Source organism: Gopherus flavomarginatus, chromosome 17, assembly GCF_025201925.1.
Source record: "Gopherus flavomarginatus isolate rGopFla2 chromosome 17, rGopFla2.mat.asm, whole genome shotgun sequence".
In the NCBI taxonomy this organism is placed as follows: domain Eukaryota; kingdom Metazoa; phylum Chordata; order Testudines; family Testudinidae; genus Gopherus; species Gopherus flavomarginatus.
The window spans coordinates 2163449-2185570 of record NC_066633.1 but is presented as its reverse complement, the minus strand read 5'-3'; the positions used below and the strand labels follow the sequence as shown (position 1 = coordinate 2185570).

The following is a 22122-nucleotide window of genomic DNA, read 5'->3' as shown; positions in this document are numbered from 1 at the left end:
CAATTTTGTTTAATGCTTTTTTTTTTTTTTTTTTTTTTTTTTGTGAAGCACAAGTATTTTATAGAGCTGGTGTTTTTTCTTTACATTGCAATACAAAATCAGACATGTATTTTGTATCAAGCATTAGTTGAATTTTCAGCCATCTAATTCAGTATAGTGGTTTTTAGGATTTTATTGCTTTTTATCTGCATGTCCTAGGTATTTCTAAGGCGTTTAACACCTTGGTATCTAAGCACCGTATCCCCTTTTTCTTATGTTGTGCTATGCTGTGACAACAGTTGTCAAATGTCATGTCAGACAGGTATGACAAAACACTTCAGCTCATGCTATCCAAGAGCATCATGATGTGTTGTATATTACTAACATTAATCATTGTATTACAGTACATTTCTGTGGCTTGTCATTCTTTTTTAGTAGTGTTTAAGCAGCCTCATGATAATTTACAGCTGCGATACCAGCACCATGTGAAAACCCCTGCAGTGTAAAAAAAACCACTTCAGCGTATCTACATCGAAATTATGGAGATAGCAGGAATTTAATATGAAAAATCCAGGTAGTTGCTTAAATTCTATTGGTTCTGCAGCCACATGGATTTTAAACTTCTGTTTGTCACAGAAGTGGTTTAAGTATCTGGATTTTATAAACTTTTTGGCCTTCGGACAACTGTAAATAATCTTTCACCTCTTCAAGTTGGTACGTTTTGTCTGGGACCATAAAGTGATTTTCATGAGCACTTACGAGCTAACACAGTAGGGCAATTATGACTTTTTGTATTCCATAGAAGTTAATAAGAACATTCTTTAAAATTCTTGTCCTGAATGCTGGAGTGAATTGAACTGCTCTGCAGTACAGGAGGGTTACAGCACATACAATTGTTTGCTCTTAATGATTTCTTTAGATAAGTAAGAAGGGAAGAACTTTATTTGATTTGTCTCTTTTTCCAACTAGCTGAGTGTGACGGGTTGGACCCCTTAAGGTCCACCTCATGTGCTGGGATTTCACTGAACTTGCCTGTTCTGCCAGCCAGGGCACCCTTTTTACCTGTCTTGCTGAACCAGGCTATTATGCCTCCTCCAGCACACACACAGGCAGGGCCACACCCAACTGCAGAATGAGACAAACACTGAGATCAGCTCTGGGAAGCCTGAGTTTAAGGGGTTTACCCCAGCACTCAGGTGTCCACCTCCCTTGGAGTGCAGATCCAAAGGTATATAATGAAATCCATCCCCTCTCTCAGTGTGGAGGAAGGTGTGCATACGTCCTGCCCCATTATGAGTTGCAGAAATGGGGTTATATTATAAACAAGAAATAAATTTATTAACTACAAAAGGTGAATTTTAAGTGGTTAAAGAGATAGCAAACAGAACAAAGCAGATTACTAAGCAAATAAAACAAAACACACATACTAAGCTTGTTTCACTAAATAAATTGGTTACAAATAGTAATTTCTCACCCTAAATATTGTCACAGATAGATTACTGAAAGTCTTGAAAGGCAGCTGCACTGGCCTGCAGCTTGAGACTTCAGGTATTTCCACTCACAGACTGGACACTCTCAGCTTGTGTTCAGCCTTTGTCCCCTCAGTTCAGTTCTTGCTTCCAGGTGTTTTTCAGTGTCTCTTTGGGTGGGGAGGCAGAAGAGAACCATGATGATGTCACTCCCCTGGCTTATATAGCTCTTGCGTATGGCGGGAACTCTTTGTCTCCCAGTGGAAGAACACTGGCATTCCAAGGGGTGGGTCCAGTACCAGGTGACGCAGATCCATGTCTCTGCAGGGCTGTGGCAGCCATTACTTGTCGGCTGTCTGGAGCGTCCACAGGAAGACTACGCTCTTTCACGGCCATTGTCTTTGCTAATGGGCCATTAGCCCTGTCTGGATTTTTTATTGTACCTGAAGGGCTAGTTGGGGGGTGACACCCAAAGTAATACATTTGAAATACAGATACATAGTCCATATTCCTAACTTCAGATACAAAAATGGTACAGGCACACTCATTGGATAATCACATTCATAAGTCCTAACCTTTCCAATTATATCTTATGTGAGCCAACTTGCATAAACTATATATCAGTTATGTCATTCATTTCATAAGCATATTTTCATAAAGAATATGGAGTGAAATATCACACTGGGTGTATTTAGGCTGTATTCCTAATATTTGTATTTAGAGCAGTGAAAGTGAGACTGAGCACAATCATTTATTTACGTTGTTGTTCATGTGCTTTTCTTTTTGCTGAATTGGAGTTGGTTATTTTGGTCACTTACGGAATTTAGTAATGTTTCTTTATGCAGTAGTTTGAAGCCTTCCAACATGCCATACCTATCAGATGCATTCCTTTACTTTCATAAGGACATGTCTATACTACAATATTAAGTCAACCTACCTTATGCCGGCATACAGCTGCTGCAGTAATTACATTGCTTGGCCTGTCTACACTTTGCTCCTTGGGTCAGCGGTGCGCTTTCTCACCAGCAGCGTTTGTATTGATTTTGCTGTCAGTGTGGGGCATTGTGGCTGGCTTTCAGGAGCCATCCAACAGTCGGTGGAAGCAATGCAGTGTTTACTCTGACACTGTGTTGACCTAACTACATCGACCTTGACTGCAAGCCGCTCGTGGAGGTGGAATTATTAAGTCAGAGTAGCAGGGCAGTTACATCAGCGGGAGCAAAATTTAAGTGTGAAGACTTCCTTAGTTAGGTTGAAGTAAGTTGCCTTGTGTCAACCTAACTGTAATGTAGACCAGATCCAAGGTTCACAAGCTATAGCTTAGGGCTAATCTGGTGGTGTCGCGGCAGCGCTTTAACGTGGTTTGTGTGGTCATGGCAGAGAGCTCTCCCAGCTCTCTGAAAACACCACCTCCATGAGGGGAGTAGCTACCAGCGCTGGTGCACTGTCTACACTGGCGCTTTACAGCGCTGAAACTTGCTGCACTCGGGGGGGCGGGGAGGGGAGGGGGAGCATGTTTTTTCACACCCTGGGCGAGAAGGTTGCAGCGCTGTAAATTGCCAGTGTAGATAAGCCCCGAGTCTTCATCTTTAGTTTCCAATCAGTTTGCCCTGTTACTCCAGACTTACACATGACTTTAGAAGCATTGTTGAAAACTGGTGAGTGGGAGCAGTACCTCTCATTGATGCAGTGCTTTTTCCAGAGGCTGAGTTCAGTAGCAGTCATTAGCAGGGCAATCAGCTTATTTTATGGAGGACTATAAAACCATAAAAGCTGCTGATTCTGTTTTCCAGATGAAATAAGATTGACAGCACCATGTGAAAACCCAAATGAATTAAAACTTTGTCAACACAAGCAGCAAAGAATCCTGTGGCACCTTATAGACTAACAGACGTTTTGGAGCATGAGCTTCCGTGGGTGACTAACACGGCTACCCCTCTGATATTTGTCAACACAGTTGAACTTAATAGCAACCGACTCACCATTTCACAGCTTACGGCTTGTTCACACTAGTGCTTGCTTCGATATAACTCAAGTCACTTAGGGGTGTGGAAAAAGCTACCCCTGAGCGACGTAAGTTATAGCAGCCTAAGCAACGAGGTGGACAGCGCTTTGTCGGCGGAAGAAGCTTTCCTGGCAACATAGCTACTGCCGCTTGGAGAGGTGACAGGAGAACTCTCTCCCATCGGAATAGAGCGTCTGCACTAGCAGCGCTACAGTGACGCAGCTATGTTGGTACAGCTGCACCACTGAAACGATTCTAGTGTAGACTAGCCCTTAGGGCCTGGCTACACTGGAAACGTCTAAACACTGTTGTGGGAGCGCTCCCGCAGCAGCTCCACAAGGGGTTTAGCTCCGAGCACTGGGAGCACGGCTCCCAGTACTCAGAGCCTGTTTACACTAGTGTTTTGAAGCACTCTGACATGCTGCACTCAGGGGGGTGATTTTTCACCCCTTTGAGCCAGGAAGTTAGAGTGCTATAAAATGTAAGTGTAGCCAAGCCGTGAGTCTCATACATCTAGACTTTGAATGGTCTTTTATTGTGTTTGAATTTCCATCACAAAGAGACAGACACTTTTTGCATGTTCATTTCGGGAATCGTAATGCTAGAGCCCATGAGCCATAGTTAGCCCACGGGTGGGCAACAGTATTTATCAATACGGAAGCTCATAAGTGTCATTATTCAAACTTTATATTGTTTTAGTATTGAAGTTCACAATAGTAATAGCTTAAAAAGCTGCATGACAATGGAGAACCTCTCAACTATTCTGTGCTTAGGTGTTCTGTCTCTTGATTTGATGGGAATAATACAACTGATGCAGACATCTGCTGATGAATGTAGTATGTTAGGGAAACTACAATTTTTGTATATTTATAAATATCTTTTTTTCTCTTGACAGCATAATACACTTTAAAAGATTATATTGAGGTAACCTGATATGTTCTGCCATGTTGTGGCACTCTAACTTGTCACTTATTTTTAGATATACTGCACTTATGTCAAGATACTAAAAGTGTGTGTGTGTGTTAATTTGGATTCTGAGCATCACCTGATATCAAGTCACTCCTTTGTGGAGCCTTCTTGGAGTAAAAACATGCTGTGCTATTCTGATAATCAGAAAAAACCCTAAATTGTTGTCTCTAACATAAGCCTGTCCTATATTTTCAAATGAATGTATAAATGCACCAATGTCACTCGTAAAGCCTTACTTCAGTAATAAACTTCGCATCCAGATCCTTTCCATAGCTGCCAATGATGATCCTACAAGTAAGAAAACAGACTGATTCAGGGATTAAGTATATTGAATCTTCTTTCTGGCCACACAAGAAAAACTTCTACAAGATCACCTATAGAACCATGACTAGCAAAGTTTGAATTCATACCTTCAAATCCAAATCTCCCAAGTCATATTTGCTGCACGATGTCAGATGATTTACTTGAGTGCTGAGAGTGAATCTCCACAGGGGGTTTAGTCTGAAGCTTTTTTTAATCCATGGCAGGTGACTCTCAGTATGCAAGTTGCACCAATAGCATGCACGTGGAACCCCTGTTCTATTTTCAGTTTGCATCATGTGATAGCATAGCCTATGAATTTTCAGCTTTATTTAAAGGATTTTCTGTGTTTAAAGTCAATGATTTCTCATAATGGATGCATTGTAAACTGTTCTATTAGGAAATAGACTTAAAACTTTTTTTTTTTTTAAATCAGACAGTATTTGGTCCTGCCATGAGGGCAGGGGACTGGACTTGATGACCTCTCGAGGTCCCTTCCAGTCCTAGAATCTATGAACGAAACCAGTGGAAAAAATCTGTATTTGGAAATGCCTTTAACTAATCTTCTTAAGTAACTAGATGCTCACAAATTTTTAACTACTGCAACAGGGCAGACAGAACTCAAAGTGCAACAGTAAGGACATTTCAAATAAAACAATTTGCAGTGTTGGAGGGGAGTGCATAAAGTTAAAGACAAGTATACACCTTGTTGCTGGTAGTTCTTGTCCACATGGGTTCTGGGATTGAGTGTCATGGCTCAAACTTCTCATGGGCATTACAAGGCTCAAAAGAGCTGGACACAAGTGCAAGTGTTCTTAGTGTCTACAGCAGTGGTTCTCAACCTGTTGACCATTATGGGCTGCATCCATACAATATATACTACCTGTATGGCCCGGAGGATGTCACATGAGCTGCAGCTGTGTGCTTATTGGGCCACTAGCAGGTCATAGGTAGATAACCACTGGTCTAGAGCTTGGAGCTGAGAGGGGAATGGGAGTCGCTGGGAGCACTGCTGCAGCGATGCGGAGGTTAGGAGTTGCTGCTTGTCCCAGTAGCCAGCATTGTCCAGGGCCTGAAGGACGTGACTGGATCCCAAGTTAAGGGACTGCTGGCCTAGCAGGTGCGTGTTTTCCAGGAGGGCATTCTGGCTCAGGATAACATCTATGAGTTGCCTCTGCATTTGTCTTTTTTCATGCTGCTCTACTTTGTCATGGTGATGCTTTCCCTGGCCACTGCGTTGCTGTCTTTCGCCACTGCCACAGTCTCCCAGGAGAGCTGCATTTCTTTCTCCCTCTGGATCCTCATTTACAGCCTCCACATCTCACTAGCCTGGCTTTCCTCTGTGACTGTGCCAGGAGTTCTGCCAACATCTCATCCTGAGCTTTGCTTTTTCTCCCCTGCAGGTTGGTCAGCCCACTGGAAGTAAATAGAGGCCCAGGCCTTGATGGTCTGGCTGCTGCAGGCATTGTGGTTGTGGGAGTAGGAGCTGGAAAGAGTCACTTGTTCATATCCCAGACAAGTCATGGTAGCACTCCTCTCCCCCCCCCCCCCCCCGTATGTATGTGTGGCTTTATCTCTCTGAGCTTCCTCCAAAGAATAGGAAGTGATCTGCATGTATAAAGGGTAGTGGGTGCATTTGGCTTTGTCCATCATGTCTGCTTTCAAGCTGTTTGGAGTGGGGTGATTGGAGCTATGTTCCAGGTTTGTTTTTGTGGTTTATATGCTGGAGATTGCTGGAGATGCTTCTGTGGCATTGGAGCTGTAAAGGAGAGAGGTTATGGAAGATGAGCTGGATAGTAATCTCCTTTGGGCTGTCCTCGTTCTCTATGATGTTACACAGAGGCACGTGACTAGGAGGAGAGAATGATCTTATTCAGGAAGACAAAGGGCAGACCATTGAGAGATGCTCAGAAGTTGTTCACCAGGACATTTCCCTGAGAAGTGCTGGAGGAGTGGAAGGAGCTTGCAGTCTACAAGGGTAGGGGGCATGGACATGAGGCTATTCCTTATAATATGCAAAACAAAATCAAGGTATTTCTTAGTCTTAAGTTCTGCTGTATCTCCCATGCAGACATGGAGAGAGTGCAGAGAAAAATAGAAGGGATCCTACAATAATTGTCTGCTACAATGCATCTTACAGGGCATTTGTACCTCAGCGGGGAGCAATATTGTTTGTGCCTTGACCGGGCAGGCAGCGTGCACTTATACCTCATATAAACTAACCAAATTTCTTTTCCTATAAGCACTGTCTCAGTAAACTGAATTGTGCACAAATGAATGCTTTGTTTTTCTCAACTCCCTGCTTCTGCAGCAGATTTGAACACATTGTAATTCTGCTATGCTGTCAGGCACCATTTTGAAGCAACAGAAGGAGGTTGGGGTGGGGAAGCAGGCAGAGGCTCTTAGCTAACATCTGTCAACAATAATAATGAATAATAAATTGTAAAGATAGGTACTTACATACTGATGTTCCCTCCAGGAGGTCTGACTTCCATCCTGGCCTGAGTTTTTGGTGGGGATTCAGTCATCCAACACAGGGCAGAAATTGTGGTCCATTGTGGCAGGACAGGACTGGGGCTGGCTTTCCAGCTGGCCATTGTCAGTCTCCTGACTTCCAAAAGGATCCCGGTTCTTAGGGGACAGCTCATCTTCTGATGTGTCCAGCTGGTCATCCTTGCTGTGGGGGACAGTGTGGGTAGCAGCTCCAGGTAGTGCCTGGGTTGGGTTGTACTATAGTTAAGTAAAATCTTGTCCAGTTAATTAAAAAAATAAAAATGGACAGATCACATTCCCCTACCGGATTGTCTCCTTTTATCCCTTCTGTCAACATACTTTCTTGTGAGCTTCTAAGTCTTTATCCAGCACTGGTTGGCATTTTGTGGATAGCTGCTTTGTAATGTCCATGAAAAAGTCCTTATATGCGTGGCTGGCCACGAGAGTTTCCTGAATTTATGCTTCACTCCAGATGGTGAGGAAGTCCAAAGTGTCAGCACAGCTCCCAGTAGCTGCACGTGGCATGTTGTGGGGCTTTTGGAATGCCATTGTGGTTGTATCATCTATATAATGGTACAGTGGGATCCAAGAGCAAATTGGCAACATCTGGCTCCTCACTGTCTTTTCAAGAGGAGAAGGGTCACCCTGGAAATTTGGTATCAGGAAAGGGAGGGCACACAAGTAAATGGACAGGTCATCAATGGTTGACCTTCAAAGCATTGTGGAGTAGCCTTTGAAAGCATGCAAAAAGTGGCAGACAGCAATTGCGTACGCATAAAACACCAAACAAAATCCAAAAAGTAATCCTAGTCCACTATGCAAGAGGGTTCCAGTGTTCCTGATTAAATGCAGTAGTAGTGCTCGGTGATGGGTTGCGTCATTTGTATGCAAGCATTTTCAAACTGGATTAACTAGACTGGATCCAGTTTAAAACTCCAGTGTTAAACAAGCCCTCTGAGAAGGCAGTAGCTATTATCTGAAAGACTTTTGTTGGCTGATCTTTTAGGCCTGATTTTTACTGAGAAAAGAAATGTGTTAATGTAAGTGAGCTAACTTGAGGTGAAAACTAAATGAAGATAAGACAGATTATATTATATAATAATATACACATACAAACACAATTTTTACACAGATTAGCAGATTAAGTTAAAGACTAACTTCACCTGCTGTGTGTAAAATTTGCCAAATGCTTTATCTTCATTAGGGTTTTACCTCAAGCTAGCCAACTCAGGATCATGCCTCTTGATTTTCCCATACAAGGAAGACAAGACTAATGAATTTAAAGCTACTTCCCAGCATTGTTCATGAATTTGGGATGAAACAACTTTTCCCCTTCCTGGTTTGCTGATCAGGTTTTTGGAATTTGTAGGTTAGTGAATGAGGGTGTGGGGAGAAGTGAGGCACGGTCTGAGTCTGGAGTATCATAAACTGAGCTCAGCTACTGACTCATCCTTGTGGTATTGAGCAAACATCTTTACCTCTCTCTGTTTTTCCAGTCTGTAAAATTATAATTCTTTACTATCCAATCTCTTCGGAAGTAATTTTATTTGATATTTGTGACATTCCTTGAAGATGAAAAGTCCTACATAAGTGCTGATTATTAAAATCTCTTTTGAATTCAAACTTTAGTTATAGTCTGAAAAGTGACCATAAAAATGATTGTGTTCTTCTCACTTGTTCTGTTTATAAGTAAATTTTTTTTGTAAACTATCAGCCCTGAAATCTCAGTTTAGGTGTTGAAAGTCAGGCACATGCATCATAAGTGATAAGGATTCTTAAAGCTATATTCTGCCTGGGGTTTACCTATAGAACTCCATTGTCTTGAAATGGTTCTGTACATCAGGTGTAACTTAGGTTAGAAGTTGATCTTGAAATTGGAATGCAGTTTAGTAAGTCAGGAATGTATGAGCCAGAATGAAATTCAGCTTTCTCTCCCATTGCTGTATTGGCTCTGAAGAGCTAACGGAAATTGAAAAAATGATTCCCAACATGACTTCATGTTAAGTGATAATATGGAGACCACTGGAAAGAAAAAGAGGGGCAATCTAGAGAAACATTATGTAGAACAGTAGAAAAAGAAGCCGGAGCCATGAATATGGCACTCAGAAGCCTGACTCACCAGCACAAGTTAACAGTGGAAACTGGTAGAAATCCTGTGCACCTGAGACAGGAGGAGATGATAAATTTTCCTGTTTTCTGAAGTATCCACCTCATTCCTTCACCCCTCGCCCCCAACCAAATAAATAAGTTGACAGGACCTGTTTCATATTGATTAACTTGCAGTCCTGGCTCTCAAGCTGTGAACAGTGAACCTTGGTAAATGCTTTCTTTTCCTGCTTCATAACTAAACTAGTAGGGTTGGAAATATGCTCTCGGTCTTTTATGGAAAGTATGTTTGAAAGCTCTTGCGCTTGAAAGCATTCTGGGTCCAAACTCTGCCTTCCCGTGTGCCATGCAACTCCAGAGTGAATTATTGGAATTTGGCCTTAAGTCCAAAATATTATTTGTTTCCTATATATTTTGCTGTTTATATTCCAAAGCATTTACACTCCCATCTTGCTGTCTGCGTCAGCTCTCAGACACTCTGGGCCAAATTCTGTGCTGACTTGCATCCAGTTCAGGAAATCAAGTTGGCACTGAATTTGGCCAGGTATGTTTCCGGAGAAAATGTGGTTAAATATGTCAGTCAGAACTCCAGCTGGCCTCTTGCTTTAGTTAATTAAAATGCTGTTGTCACTTTGAACTCCAAGTAGGCCCTCTGTTCTATATCAAGGGATCCCAGGAATCTAGGACTGTCAGAAGATTTTTGTATTGTATGCAAATTTTCAGAGTTGCCTTAAAGTTATTTAACTGCTTTGAAATCCTTCCTCACCTTTCTAAAGCTAGTTAAAGGATATTTCTTACTTTTTTCAGTACAGTTTTATGAAGGAAAGATGAGTGCACTGATCTTTTAGCTTTTTAGAGAGCTATCATTGGCAGTCTTTTCTTCATAAATAACTTTCTGGTTATGCTTTCTCATTTCCTCCACAGTTGAAGGTAATGTTATGACTAGCAAACAAGGGGAGCGTGTGAAGAAATAGCTGGCTTCCTTCTTACCAAAGGTGAATTTGCATTATCACCTCCAACTACTAAATCTAATTGCAGGGATTTTATCATATAAAAAAAATCTTGTTTTAGTCACAAAAATAAAACTCTTATTCAAAAGGTGAGCAAATTAAGTCCTGAGAATAATGAATAGCTTTCCAAATAACATAGCAAAAACGTTTAGTTTAATAAAAAAAAATTTTAAGTGTTTTTGACCTACTTCAGGTTCCAAATAGCATGTCTTTACGTAATTGGAAATGCAACTTTCAAATGGATCTCTTTATCCTACAGTCTTTAATACTGAGCAAAAGTTTTTTAGACACCGCCTGTTTTTAAATTATACCAACTATTAATTGGTGGTGTAAAGAATTGAATAGTCTTCCTGTATTTCAGTTGCCATTGTGAAAGACGTTGCCATTGCAAAGTAAAACTTCTCCCTAATAACAATTTGTAAAATCTAATGAAAATATTCCTTATTCTTTAATGCGCGCACACACTCTCTTGCTGTGCAGTCCCCTTTTGAACAAAAAAACCTTTTTGTAATGCATGTGCAAGGGGAGAAAAAACAAGCTCAACAAGAGATTGTTTTCACTATTAAAAACAGACTTTGTGAAACCCTATGCAAGTATTTGAGATGTAATTTTACATTAGGGATCTGAAACTCATCAGATGCAGGTTAATTATAAAATGTCATCTATAATAGGGGAACTTTGCAAAACTAGGAACTTGCTTCCCCCTAAAACGTACACAGTGCATTGTCTCACATCCAGAATGAGTTAAAATGAATTAATAATTCTATGCCATGGTGCCTGGGTACTGTAGAGATGAGGGCCATAAAAGTATCTAGGCAGCTCTTTAACTTATCCGGATGTGGTTATATATAACCAACCACATCCGGATATAATTTGATATTTTATATAATATATCTATAAATCAAAATTTGTATGTTTATAGCTATCTTGTTTTAAATCCATGTGCTGCAATACCTTGTAAAAACTGAGGAATACAATAACGTATGTCACTATATACATCATTTTTTCTGGTCACCTGGCAGTTGCTTTAACATAGGTATATATAATCTATTTCTTGATTTTTATCGTAAGCATAATTTATTGCAGGAAAGTATTTCTTAGAAACTTTATGCTGCTGGTACAGTTCTGTCACATTAATAGAACTGCTCCATTCGTTTAATGAGGCAGTCACCTGTACAACTTTTTGTAAAGGTACTTTGTATTCTTCTTTGAGTCTTTTTGGTTTAATGTATCGGAGGGGTAGCTGTGTTAGTCCGTATCTACAAAAACAATGAGGAGTCCAGTGTCACTTTAAACACTAACAAATTTATATTGGCATAAGCTTTTGTGGTAAAAAACCTCAGTTCTTCAGATGCAACTGAAGAAATGTATTGTGTGTGGTTTGTTTTTTTTTGTTTGTTTTTTACCCATAAAAGCTTATGCCCAAATAAATTTTGGTCTTTAAGGTGCCACCGGCCTCCTCATTGTTCTTTTGGTTTAATATCACCTTCAAGTAGAGAGATGATCTCAGCATGAACTACAGCCTTTGGATTGATTTTTGTTAAGGATACTCTGAGTCTCCTTTGCAAGCTTAGAAAATGCTTTGTAAGTTGAGGTGTTCAGACATTAGATGTTTAAACCTTTCTATATATAAAGATTATGTGTGACAGCTATTTATGGTTTATCTTCCTTTGGATGATAGGGCTTTGCTTGTCAAGTCGAACCATTGGTGAGGGAACTTGGGTAAGTAGTTGTTGGTGACTCATGCTCTTGAACCATCAGGGTTTCTTTTAAAAATTCTGTGCCTACTTAGGGAAGCTAATAAATATTGTTTGGAAAGGATCCTCTGGTTTAGTGCTTGGTGTGGCTGGAAAGATCTTTAAAGAGTACAAAGAGGAGAGTGATATGCTTGCAAATCATAAATCATACTCTAGTTCCCTGAGTGTAGGGGCAAGTAGCATTGGAAGATCAGGCTTCACTGAAGGTGCTAGAGCTGATAGGGAACAGACAGGCATTCCATTTATTGTATTTAAGTATCCATCACAATAGTACTTGAGTGCTCTGTCTAACATATACAGGGTGATGGAGCTGGTCATAATTCTTCCTGCCATACTAACACTCAAGAAGGGCTACATCTGATGGTGAGGAAATGAGTGGTCAGCTAAGGTAATTTTCTTTGTAAGAAATCAAGTGAGGTTAATGGCTGCTTGGTTTTCTTCTCTGTAATTGTGCTTACACAAATTATATTGTCCATGTTAATATGGCTTTCACAAATGATTCCTCAACATCTTAATTTAAATAAATAGAGGAAAAAGGGAAATTTCTTTTGAATAACTTGACCATTTTATCACATGTCAATGGCGGTATGCCTATCTATCTAGACATTTAAATTGGGTAGTTAGGACATGTTAGCTAACAGGTGCAAAGACCACACCTTTAAATCCTAAACTAGACAAGTTGCATCTGATTAATATTGCAATATCTGATTATATCATATATAGTTACATATTTGGCAAGCACTTCTTACCAACCTTCATTAAATTTCTAACAATGAAAGGTTTTAAATACTGTGATACTTTTTTGGTTTATTTAGCCATTAAAAAGCAAATGTTGTTCACTAAATACTTAGCTGCTGTTGTACTGTAATGGACTCTGCAGATTTCCTTTGCAGATTTCCTTTCCAGCTTGAGGTTTCTTCAGTTTGTTTTGTCACTTGGAGAATTTCTGGATCATGGCCTGCAAGTACATTCCTGTGGGTTGGGATGTTCGAGGAGACATTGTTGAATGAGTTCTACTATTGACTAGCAATGCATTCTGTGCATGTTTATGTATGGGTGGTGCTAGTTATGAGTCTCTAGCAGAAAAGGCAAATTGAATAATGTAGAAGACAGAATCCTCTTTATTTCACATAAAAGCGTGAATTTCTGTCGGTCGTGGGGCTACTAGACTCATAGACTCTAGGACTGGAAGGGACCTCGAGAGGTCATCGAGTCCAGTCCCCTGCCCTCGTGGCAGGACCCAAATACTAGACCCAAATACTAAGCTATGCTGCAGTTTAAGCTATGCTGCAGTTTAAAATAAGTATGTGTTCTGATAAATCTTATTCACATGTACTCCTTTGCTCACTGAGCACTGACCTGACCATATAATATGTTAGAATGGGACTCCTTTCCCCCTTCTACCTCCTGTATGATTGAGTCTGTGGGTCATCATGCTGGCCTCCACCATTAGAAATTAGAAGGGTAATCCTGAGGGTGTTCTCCCTCCCCCACCTCCCCTCACCCCAGTGTGGCACTTTGGGGAGAGCTTTGCTGTTATTAGTGAAAACAGAATAATGTTTAAGTTACCAGAGCTGAGAGCAGCTTTAATATGTGTGGAACTGGCCAATATGATGTCACCGAACCCTGCAAGTGCATGTGAGAAATTTTGAAGATCACATTATCAACTTGAAGTGTTTTACAGTGATGAAGGATGGCCCAATAACTAGGGATGTTGCCTGGGGTTGGGGAGGTGGGGCTAGATTTAAAATTTGTATTAAAGCTAATGTTAAAAAAATTATAGAATACATAGGTTCAGAAAAGTGTCTTTACATCTGGGTATAGTGTTTAGATTGTCCACAAATACAAAGTTTGTTTTTAAAGTCATGTGATTCATAGAGTACATAATCAGCAATAATCCAAATTGAGGTGAATAGATTTAACGATACAGTTTAGATATTAGAATCCAAGTACTTGGGTACATCCCTCATGAAAAGTTGTACAGAGATTTGGTTGTGGAAAGCAAAATATATCAATGAGTAGAGATTGTCCCTCAGTAACTGAGAATTAGGTTGGTTGTCCATTTAAAAAATGCAATCCAGGAAGAAAGTAGGGATCCATGAGGAAAATCAGAATCAAAGATACATACTATAGTTACAGTAAGTCATAAACTTACAATTATCACTGGTTCTTAAATTTTATCATGAAGTTTTTGATAACTTTTCAGTATTCAAATTCTTTTTGTCTGCTTGAGTTTTAAGAAATAGAAGCCATATATAATGTGAAATTCTTCATGTATTTTTCCTTTTGCAGTGTGTACAGTGTAGTCCTCTCACCCTCAAAGATGGTGAAGCTGGATATTCACACTCTGGCTCATCACCTCAAGCAGGAACGGCTCTATGTAAACTCAGAAAAGCAACTTATTCAGAGATTAAATACAGATGTATTGAAGACAGCTGAGAAACTGTACCACACAGCGTGGATTTCCAAGCAGCAAAGGATTAACTTGGACAGACTTATCATAACAAGGTGATAAATGCTTTCTGGGAAATTGAATTCCTAAACTCTTGTGAATTAAAAGAAATCCATGATTCCTTTCATACTATATATTGAGCACAAAAGATGATTCTAAAGACACAATTTTAATGGCTCTAAAACCATTCTGAAAAATTATTCTAAAACAGGAAATCTGAGTTGTCTCAGATTTGCTCTTAAATATGATGTGACTACTGGTAGTTAAAACACTCTACCTTTTTTTTATTTTTTTATTTTTGGACTTCCGGTGTGTGTATATATACATGTTGCATCTCTTCTGATTGGTAGTTCATAGTAAGAAATTGTTTTTATTATTAAACGCTCAAGTTTGTTGTGGTAATGAAGCTCATAAATTGACTAATGTTCACAATTTTTTTTTTTTTGTTTTTGAAACGTACAATAAAGATTGTAGATGTTAACTGCTATCTTCTTTTTTTTTTTTTTTTTTAAATAAAGGAAAAATTCTTCTTTTTTTTTTTTTTTTAAATAAAGGAAAAATTCTTGCAGTGTATTTTTTTACTCTATTGTCTAGAGCAGCATTTTTCAAAGTTTGGGTCACAATCCAGTACTGGGTCGTGGCGTGTAAGACTCTGGGTCGCTCTGGTCAGCACAGCTGAATGGGACGTTAAGTCCCGTCGGTGGTGCTGCCCAGCTAAGGCAGGCTAGTGCCTACCTATTCTGACACCACGCTGCGCCCTGGAAGCAGCCAGCCGCAGTTCTGTCTTCTAAGCCGGAGGGCCATGGGGCTCCGTGCGCAGCCCCTATCCCAAGCACTGGCTCTAAACTCCCTTTGGCTGGTACCTGGCCAGTGGGAACTGGGCTGGGAGCGCTGCCTGCACCCCTGCCTAGGAGTTGGACCTGCTGCTGGCTGCTTCAGGCGCAGCATGATCTATGGTGCCAGGACAGGCCAGAAGCCTGCATCTGCACCCTGGCTGTGACGCTGACCGGGAGCTGCCAGAGGTAACTCCGTGCCCCAACCTTGCGCCTCAATCTCTTGCCCCAACCGTGAGCGTGCCCCCCCAACCCAGAACCCCTTTCTGTACCCCAAGTCCCTCATCTCTGGCCCCACCCCAGAGTCTGCACCCCCAGAGCCCGGCCCCCCTCCTGCACCCTGAGCTCCCCCCAAACCGGGAGCCCCTGCTGCACCTCAAAACCCTCATCCCTTGTCCCACCCCAGAGCCCCTCCCACACTCCGAGCCCCTTATCCCCAGCTCCGTTGGGTCGCTGGCATCAACAGTTTTCTTCAGTTGGGTCCCTAGAAAAAAGTTTGGAAACAACTGGTCTAGAGCTCCTGGTAATGGATTCAGAATGCTGCTGCTTTTAGATTTCATAATTTGCCTATTAAAAATTAGGGCTGTCGATTAATCGCAGTTACTGCATGCAATTAACTCAAAACAAATTAGAGTGTTATTTTTTTTAAATGAGTCTTAATCTTGCATCTCTGTAGATGGGATGTGGTGGTGGCGGGGAGGTAGATACCGCCTGTGCCAGTGGGCAGAAGGCGGACAGGGAGAAGAGATTGCAGGCAATTTGGGAGAGCTGGCTAAACACCTTCTGGGGGAGGAGGAGAGAAGAGCCCGGCCTTAGGGGTGTGCGAGGGAGGCCACCGCCCAGGATGCTGTGCTGGAGCGGGGAAGCTGCTACATGCCTCTGGGACAGGGATACCTGTGCTCCACTGCTGCTCCTGGCCAACCTGCTCCAGACTGGGAGCCTGCCTCCTGTCTGCTGCGCAAAGTGGGGGTGAGGGGCTGATATTGGGTTTTCCCCCTCCCCCTGCACATGTTCCCAAGTCGCCACTGAGCTGAGGTGGGGAATCAGGAGGAGCCTGTCTGCTGCTAGCTCAGGAGTGAGTGCTGCCAACAGCAGCTGCTGCTGGCTGAAAAAAGCATTCAAGCTTCTGAGTGCTCCGTTTAAAGAGACAGCGCTCCCCTCCCCACACACACGCAAATATTTGTAATAAAAAATAATACAAAGTGAGTACCGTACACTTTGCATTCTGTATTGTAATTTAAATCAGTATATTTGAAAATGTAGAAACATCCAAAAATATTTAAATAGATGGTATTCTATTCTATTATTGTTTAACACGGGTTCTCAAACTGGGGTCAGGACCCCTCAAGGGGTCGCAAGGTTATTACATGGGGGGTCGTGAGCTGTCAGCCTCCACCCCAAATGCTGCTTTGCCTTCAGCATTCATAATGGTGTTAAATATATTTAAAAGTGTTTTTAATTTATAAGGGGAGGTGCACTTGAGGCTTGCTATGTGAAAGGGGTCACCAGTACAAAAGTTCGAGAACCACTGGTTTAACAGTATAATTAAAACTACAATTAATCGGGACTTTTTTATCTTGTGATTAATCGCAATTAATTTTTTAATCGTTTGACAGTCCTGTTACAAATAATTGAATTTTTTCACTGTTTTTTTCTCTGAAGTGCTGAAGCTTCTCCTGCTGAATGCTGCCAGCATGCCAAAGTCTTGGAGGACACACAGTTTGTTGATGGGTACAAGCAGTTGGGATTTCAAGAGACTGCTTATGGAGAATTCCTCAACAGGTTGAGAGAGAACCCTAGGCTTATTGCTTCCTCTCTGGTTGCTGGAGAGAAACTCAACCAGGACAACACACAAAGTGTTATTTACACAGTCTTTACCTCCATCTATGGGAATTGCATCATGCAGGAAGATGAGAGCTACCTCCTTCAAGTTTTGCGTTACTTGATAGAATTTGAACTGAAGGAAAGCGACAATCCCAGACGGCTTTTGAGGAGAGGCACGTGTGCATTCAGCATTTTATTCAAACTTTTTTCTGAAGGACTCTTCTCTGCAAAACTCTTCCTCACTGCAACATTGCATGAGCCAATCATGCAGCTGCTGGTGGAAGATGAAGACCACCTAGAAACAGATGCAAGCAAATTGATTGAGAGATTCTCTTCCGCACAACAGGAAAAACTCTTTGGGGAGAAAGGCACAGAAAGATTCAAACAAAAAGTCCAAGAAATGGTGGATTCCAATGAGGCTAAGTTAGTGGCTTTGGTGAACAAATTCATTGGTTATCTCAAGCAGAACACATACTGCTTTCCGCATAGCTTGAGATGGATTTTATCACAAATGTACAAAACACTCTCCTGTGTAGACCGCCTGGAGGTTGGGGAGGTGCGAGCAATGTGCACGGATCTTCTGCTTGCATGTTTCATTTGTCCTGCAGTTGTCAACCCAGAACAGTATGGAATAATTTCGGATGCCCCAATAAACGAGGTGGCAAGATTTAATCTGATGCAGGTACCACTTCCTTTATTATGTTACTCTAAACAAATAAGACCAGATAAGAATGGCCGTGCTGGGTCAGACCAATGGTCCATCTAGCCCAGTATTTTGTCTTCCAACAGTGTCCAATGACAGAAGCTTCAGAGGGAATGAACAGGGCAATTTTGAATGATGTATCCTGTCATCCGGTCCCAGCTTCTAGCAGTTGGAGGTTTAGGCACACCAGAAGCATAGAGTTGTGTCCCTGACCATCTTGGCTAATAGCCATTGAGAGACCATTAATTTATCTCATTCTTTTTTTAAGCCACTCAACAGGCTATCAATTGCTGGGCAGTTCAGCTGTCCCTCCCCCCTGTGCCGTATGCTGCTCCTGCCCTCTGCCTTGGAGCTGCTCCCGGGAGCCTCCTGCTTGCTGTGCGGGGGGAGGGAGGGAGGAGGAGGAGGGGAAGAGGGGTGCTAATGTCCAGGTGTCCGCCCGCTCCTGCCCCCCATCTCCACAGAGCAGGAGTGGACATGACAGGGCTCAGGACTGAGGGAGCTTGCTGGCTGCAACTGCTGTCTCAACTTGCTGATCTGCTTAAAAAGGTAAAGTACTTAGAGTGTGGTCAGCTTACTTAAAGGGGCAATGAATGTATCTCCTCTCTCATATATGTCATTTCTCCTCCCTCCATTCCTGCTGCATTGTAGAGTGTGAGAGGCTGTATTAACAACAATGTGTTAACTCTTGAGGGCTCAGCCTAGTGCTAGTTCATCATTTAGTAATAAGACATTCCCTGGGAAATATCCCACCCTCTGATTTCACCACCTCAACAAAGCAAAATTTCCCTGGAACACTCCCTCCCCCCAATTAACATTAATTATGGGGAAATTAGATTCGCTTAACATCATTTTGCTTGAAGGAACATAATTACGTTAAGTGGGGAGTTACTGTACTTTTAGCCTTCAGAGCATCCCATGGCAATGAGTTCCATATGTTGACTATGTGTTGTGTAAAGAAATACTTCCTTTTGTTTATTTAAACCTGCTGCTTATTAATTTCATTACATGACCCTTAATTCTTGTGTTCTGTGAAGGTGTAAATAAAACACTTCCCTGTTCACTTTCTCTGTGCCTTTCATAATTTTGTAGACCTCTGTCATATTCCCTCTTGGTTGTTCCTCTCCTAAATTGAACAATCTCTCCTCATATATGGAAGATGTTGGCTACCCCAGTCATTTTGGTTGCCCTGCTCAGTACTTTTCACAATTCTAGTATGTTTTTTGAGATGGGGCGACTAGAACTGCACCTAGTATTCAAGGTGTGGGTGTACCGTGGATTTATAAGATCTATTTTCTGTCTTATATTTCCTAGTTGTGTGTGGGGGGGTTTGTTTGTTTTTTTTTGTTACTGGCGCTGCACACTGAGTGGATGTTTTCAGAGAACTATCCATGATGACTCCAAGATTTTTAAGTGGTAACAGCTAATTTAGACCCCATCATTTTAATGTATAGTTGGGGTTATTTTTTCCTGTGTGCATTTCACTTAGTAACATCGTTTCATCTGCTATTTTGTTGCCCAGGCACCCAGTTTTGTGAGATTCCTTTGTAACTCTTCACAATTGGCTTTGGACTTAACTATCTTGAGTAATTTTGTATCATCATCAGATTTTGCAACGCCACAATTCACTCTCTTTTCACTCCCTTTTCCACAGCATAGGTCCCAGTACAGACCCCTGAAAGCTGACCGTTTTTCCTACCCTTTGTTTGTTATCTTTTAATGACGTACTGACCCATGAGAGAACCATTCCCTCTTATCCCATAACTTCTTAGTTTGATTAAGAGCTTTTAGTGAGGGATAGCATCAAAGGCTTTCTCAAAGTCCAAATATGCGTATCAACTGGATCCCCCTTGTCCACATGCTTGCTGACCCCCTCTGAGAGTTCTAACAGAATGATGAGACATGATTTCCCTTTATAAAAGCATCCATGTGTCCAGGGCTTTGGAACGGAGCCCGGAGCTGGAGCACGGAGCGCCTCTGGAGCAGTGAAGCTACAGTTTTTTGCCTGGAGCTGGAGCGGAGCCGGAACACAGCTCCAAAGCCCTGCATGTGTCTGATAATTCTGTTTTTTACTATAGCAAGCATTTTGCCTGGTACTGAAGTTAGGCTTATTGGCATGTGATTGCCTCTGGAGCTTTTTAAAAAATTGATGTTACATTAGCTACCCTCCAGTCATCTGGTACAGAGTCTGATTTTAAGCAGTGGGTTATGTACCACAGTTAGTAGTTCTGCAATTTCATATTGGACTTCCTTCAGAACTCTTTGATAAAATTGATAGTAATAAGTCATGAGGACCATATTCATCTGTTTGTTCCAGCCTCCTCTATTGACACGTGAATCTGGAACCGTTCCTCAGATTTGTTACCTGAAAAGAATGGCTTGTGTGTGGGGATCTCCCCCATATCCTCTGCAGTTAAGACAATGCAAAGAATTCATTAGCTTTGCTGCAACAGCCTTGTCTTCCTGGAGTGCTCTTTTAGCACTTCAGTCATACACTGGCCCTACTGATTTTTTTGGCAGGCTTCCTACTTCTGATGTAGTTAACTTTTTTTTGTTGTCAGTTTTTGTGTCTTGAGTTAGTTGCTCTTCATATTCTTTTGTGGCCTGCTTTATAATTGACTTGCCAGAGTCTATGCTCTTATCTATTTTCCTCACTAGGATTTGACTTCCAATTTTTAAAAGGATACCTTTTTTGCCTCTTATTTCTTTTTACTTCGCTATTTAGCTATGGTGGCATTTTTTTGTTCTTTGTTTTTCAAATTCAGGGTATACATTTTGTTTGAGCCTCCTCCTATTATGGTGTTTTTAAATAGTCTCCCTGTAGTTTGCCGGTGTTTCACCCTTGTGACTGTTCCTTTTTAATTTCTGTTTAACTAACTTCCTCATTATTGTACAGTTCCCCTTTTTTAAATTAAATTTGACTGCGGTGGGTTTCTTTGGCTTTTTTTCCTCTACAGAGATGTTAAATTTAATTACATTATGGTCTCTACTATTGAGCAGTTCAACTATATTTAACTGCTGTCTATATCCTATTCTCCACTTACGACTAAATCAAGACTTGCCTCTCCTCTTGTAGGTGCCAGGACAAGCTACTCCTTGGTGTCTAGAAATTTTTCTCTCCATTACTTCCTGAGGTGACATGTACCATTTCAATATGAGAATAATTGAAATCCCCCATTTTTATTACGTTTTCTGCCTTTATAGCCTCTTTTTAGCCTCTCCCTGAGCATTTCACAATCATCATCACCATCTTGATCAGGTGGTTGGTAGTATATTCCTACAGCTATACACTTGTTGTTCAATCATGGGCTTTCTATTCAGAGAGATTCTATGGGGCAGAGTTATTCATTTAAGATTTTTACTTTGACTCTGTGCTTCCTTTCACATACAGTTCCCCATCGGCATGACCTACTGTCATTTCTGTATATTTTTGAATCCGAGTATTACCATGTCTCATTAGTTATCCTCCTTCCACTCAGTTTTTGTGATGCCTATTATATCAATATCCTCATTTTAATGCCAGGCATTGTAGTTCACCCATCTTCGTATTTAGATATCTAGCAGTTGTATATAAACATTTGTACATTTTGTATTTAAATGGAGTCCTTTGCATTTGGCTGTTCCTTACTTTCTCCTGTCTATACTATACCAAATTCTCTTCTATCGTCTTTACTAGGGCATAGAGATCTCCCTTTAGTAAATTTATTCCTAAGAGATTTTTCTGCCTGAACTATGTTCAGCTCCACACCTGTCAGCTTTCCTCCATACCTTTAGTTTAAAAATCCTCTACAGTCGTTTGCAACCTCTCCTCATATCTGAGATCTTCTAAGCATTTATTGGGGCTATTGTTAAAGTATTTTTACTGATTTTACTAGAGATAAGATGATGAAACCTGACTTAAAATATTTCTGCTATTATGATTCCTGAAGAGGCAAATTTTAAAGCTTGAATATCCATTTGTTTTAAAATGCTGAGTTTTAAAAGACATATATTGGTGTTTTTGATTTCCGCTGTTGAAGTTCAGAAATATATAGCAACCATCTAAACTGCTTTAAAAGGCAATACACCTGCTTTGACATGGGTGAGAGCTGTAAAGTACAAATATTTGTAAGACTGATCTAGCAGCTCTTGTAAATTTTAATATCCTTCCACTTTTGCTAGCATATTTGTATTTTTTTGCTAATCTGCACTAACTGAAATAATAGAATTCCATACAACTCTA

The 22122-nt window shown here is 41.0% G+C and overlaps 1 protein-coding gene across 6 annotated transcripts in view; it reads left to right on the top strand.

Annotated features, from left to right (window-relative positions):
* Nucleotides 1–22122, top strand: part of GAPVD1 (GTPase activating protein and VPS9 domains 1) — a 69901-nt gene that overhangs the window by 7920 nt on the left and 39859 nt on the right. For 5 of the 6 annotated variants that reach the window (XM_050927006.1, XM_050927004.1, XM_050927003.1 and 2 more), the window contains exons 2-3: nucleotides 14381–14596; nucleotides 17036–17879. In XM_050927006.1, coding sequence (XP_050782963.1) covers nucleotides 14381–14596; nucleotides 17036–17879 — 1060 coding nt within the window. The remainder of the gene's footprint in view (nucleotides 1–14380; nucleotides 14597–17035; nucleotides 17880–22122) is intronic. The other variant, XM_050927007.1, reaches the window with a different exon arrangement.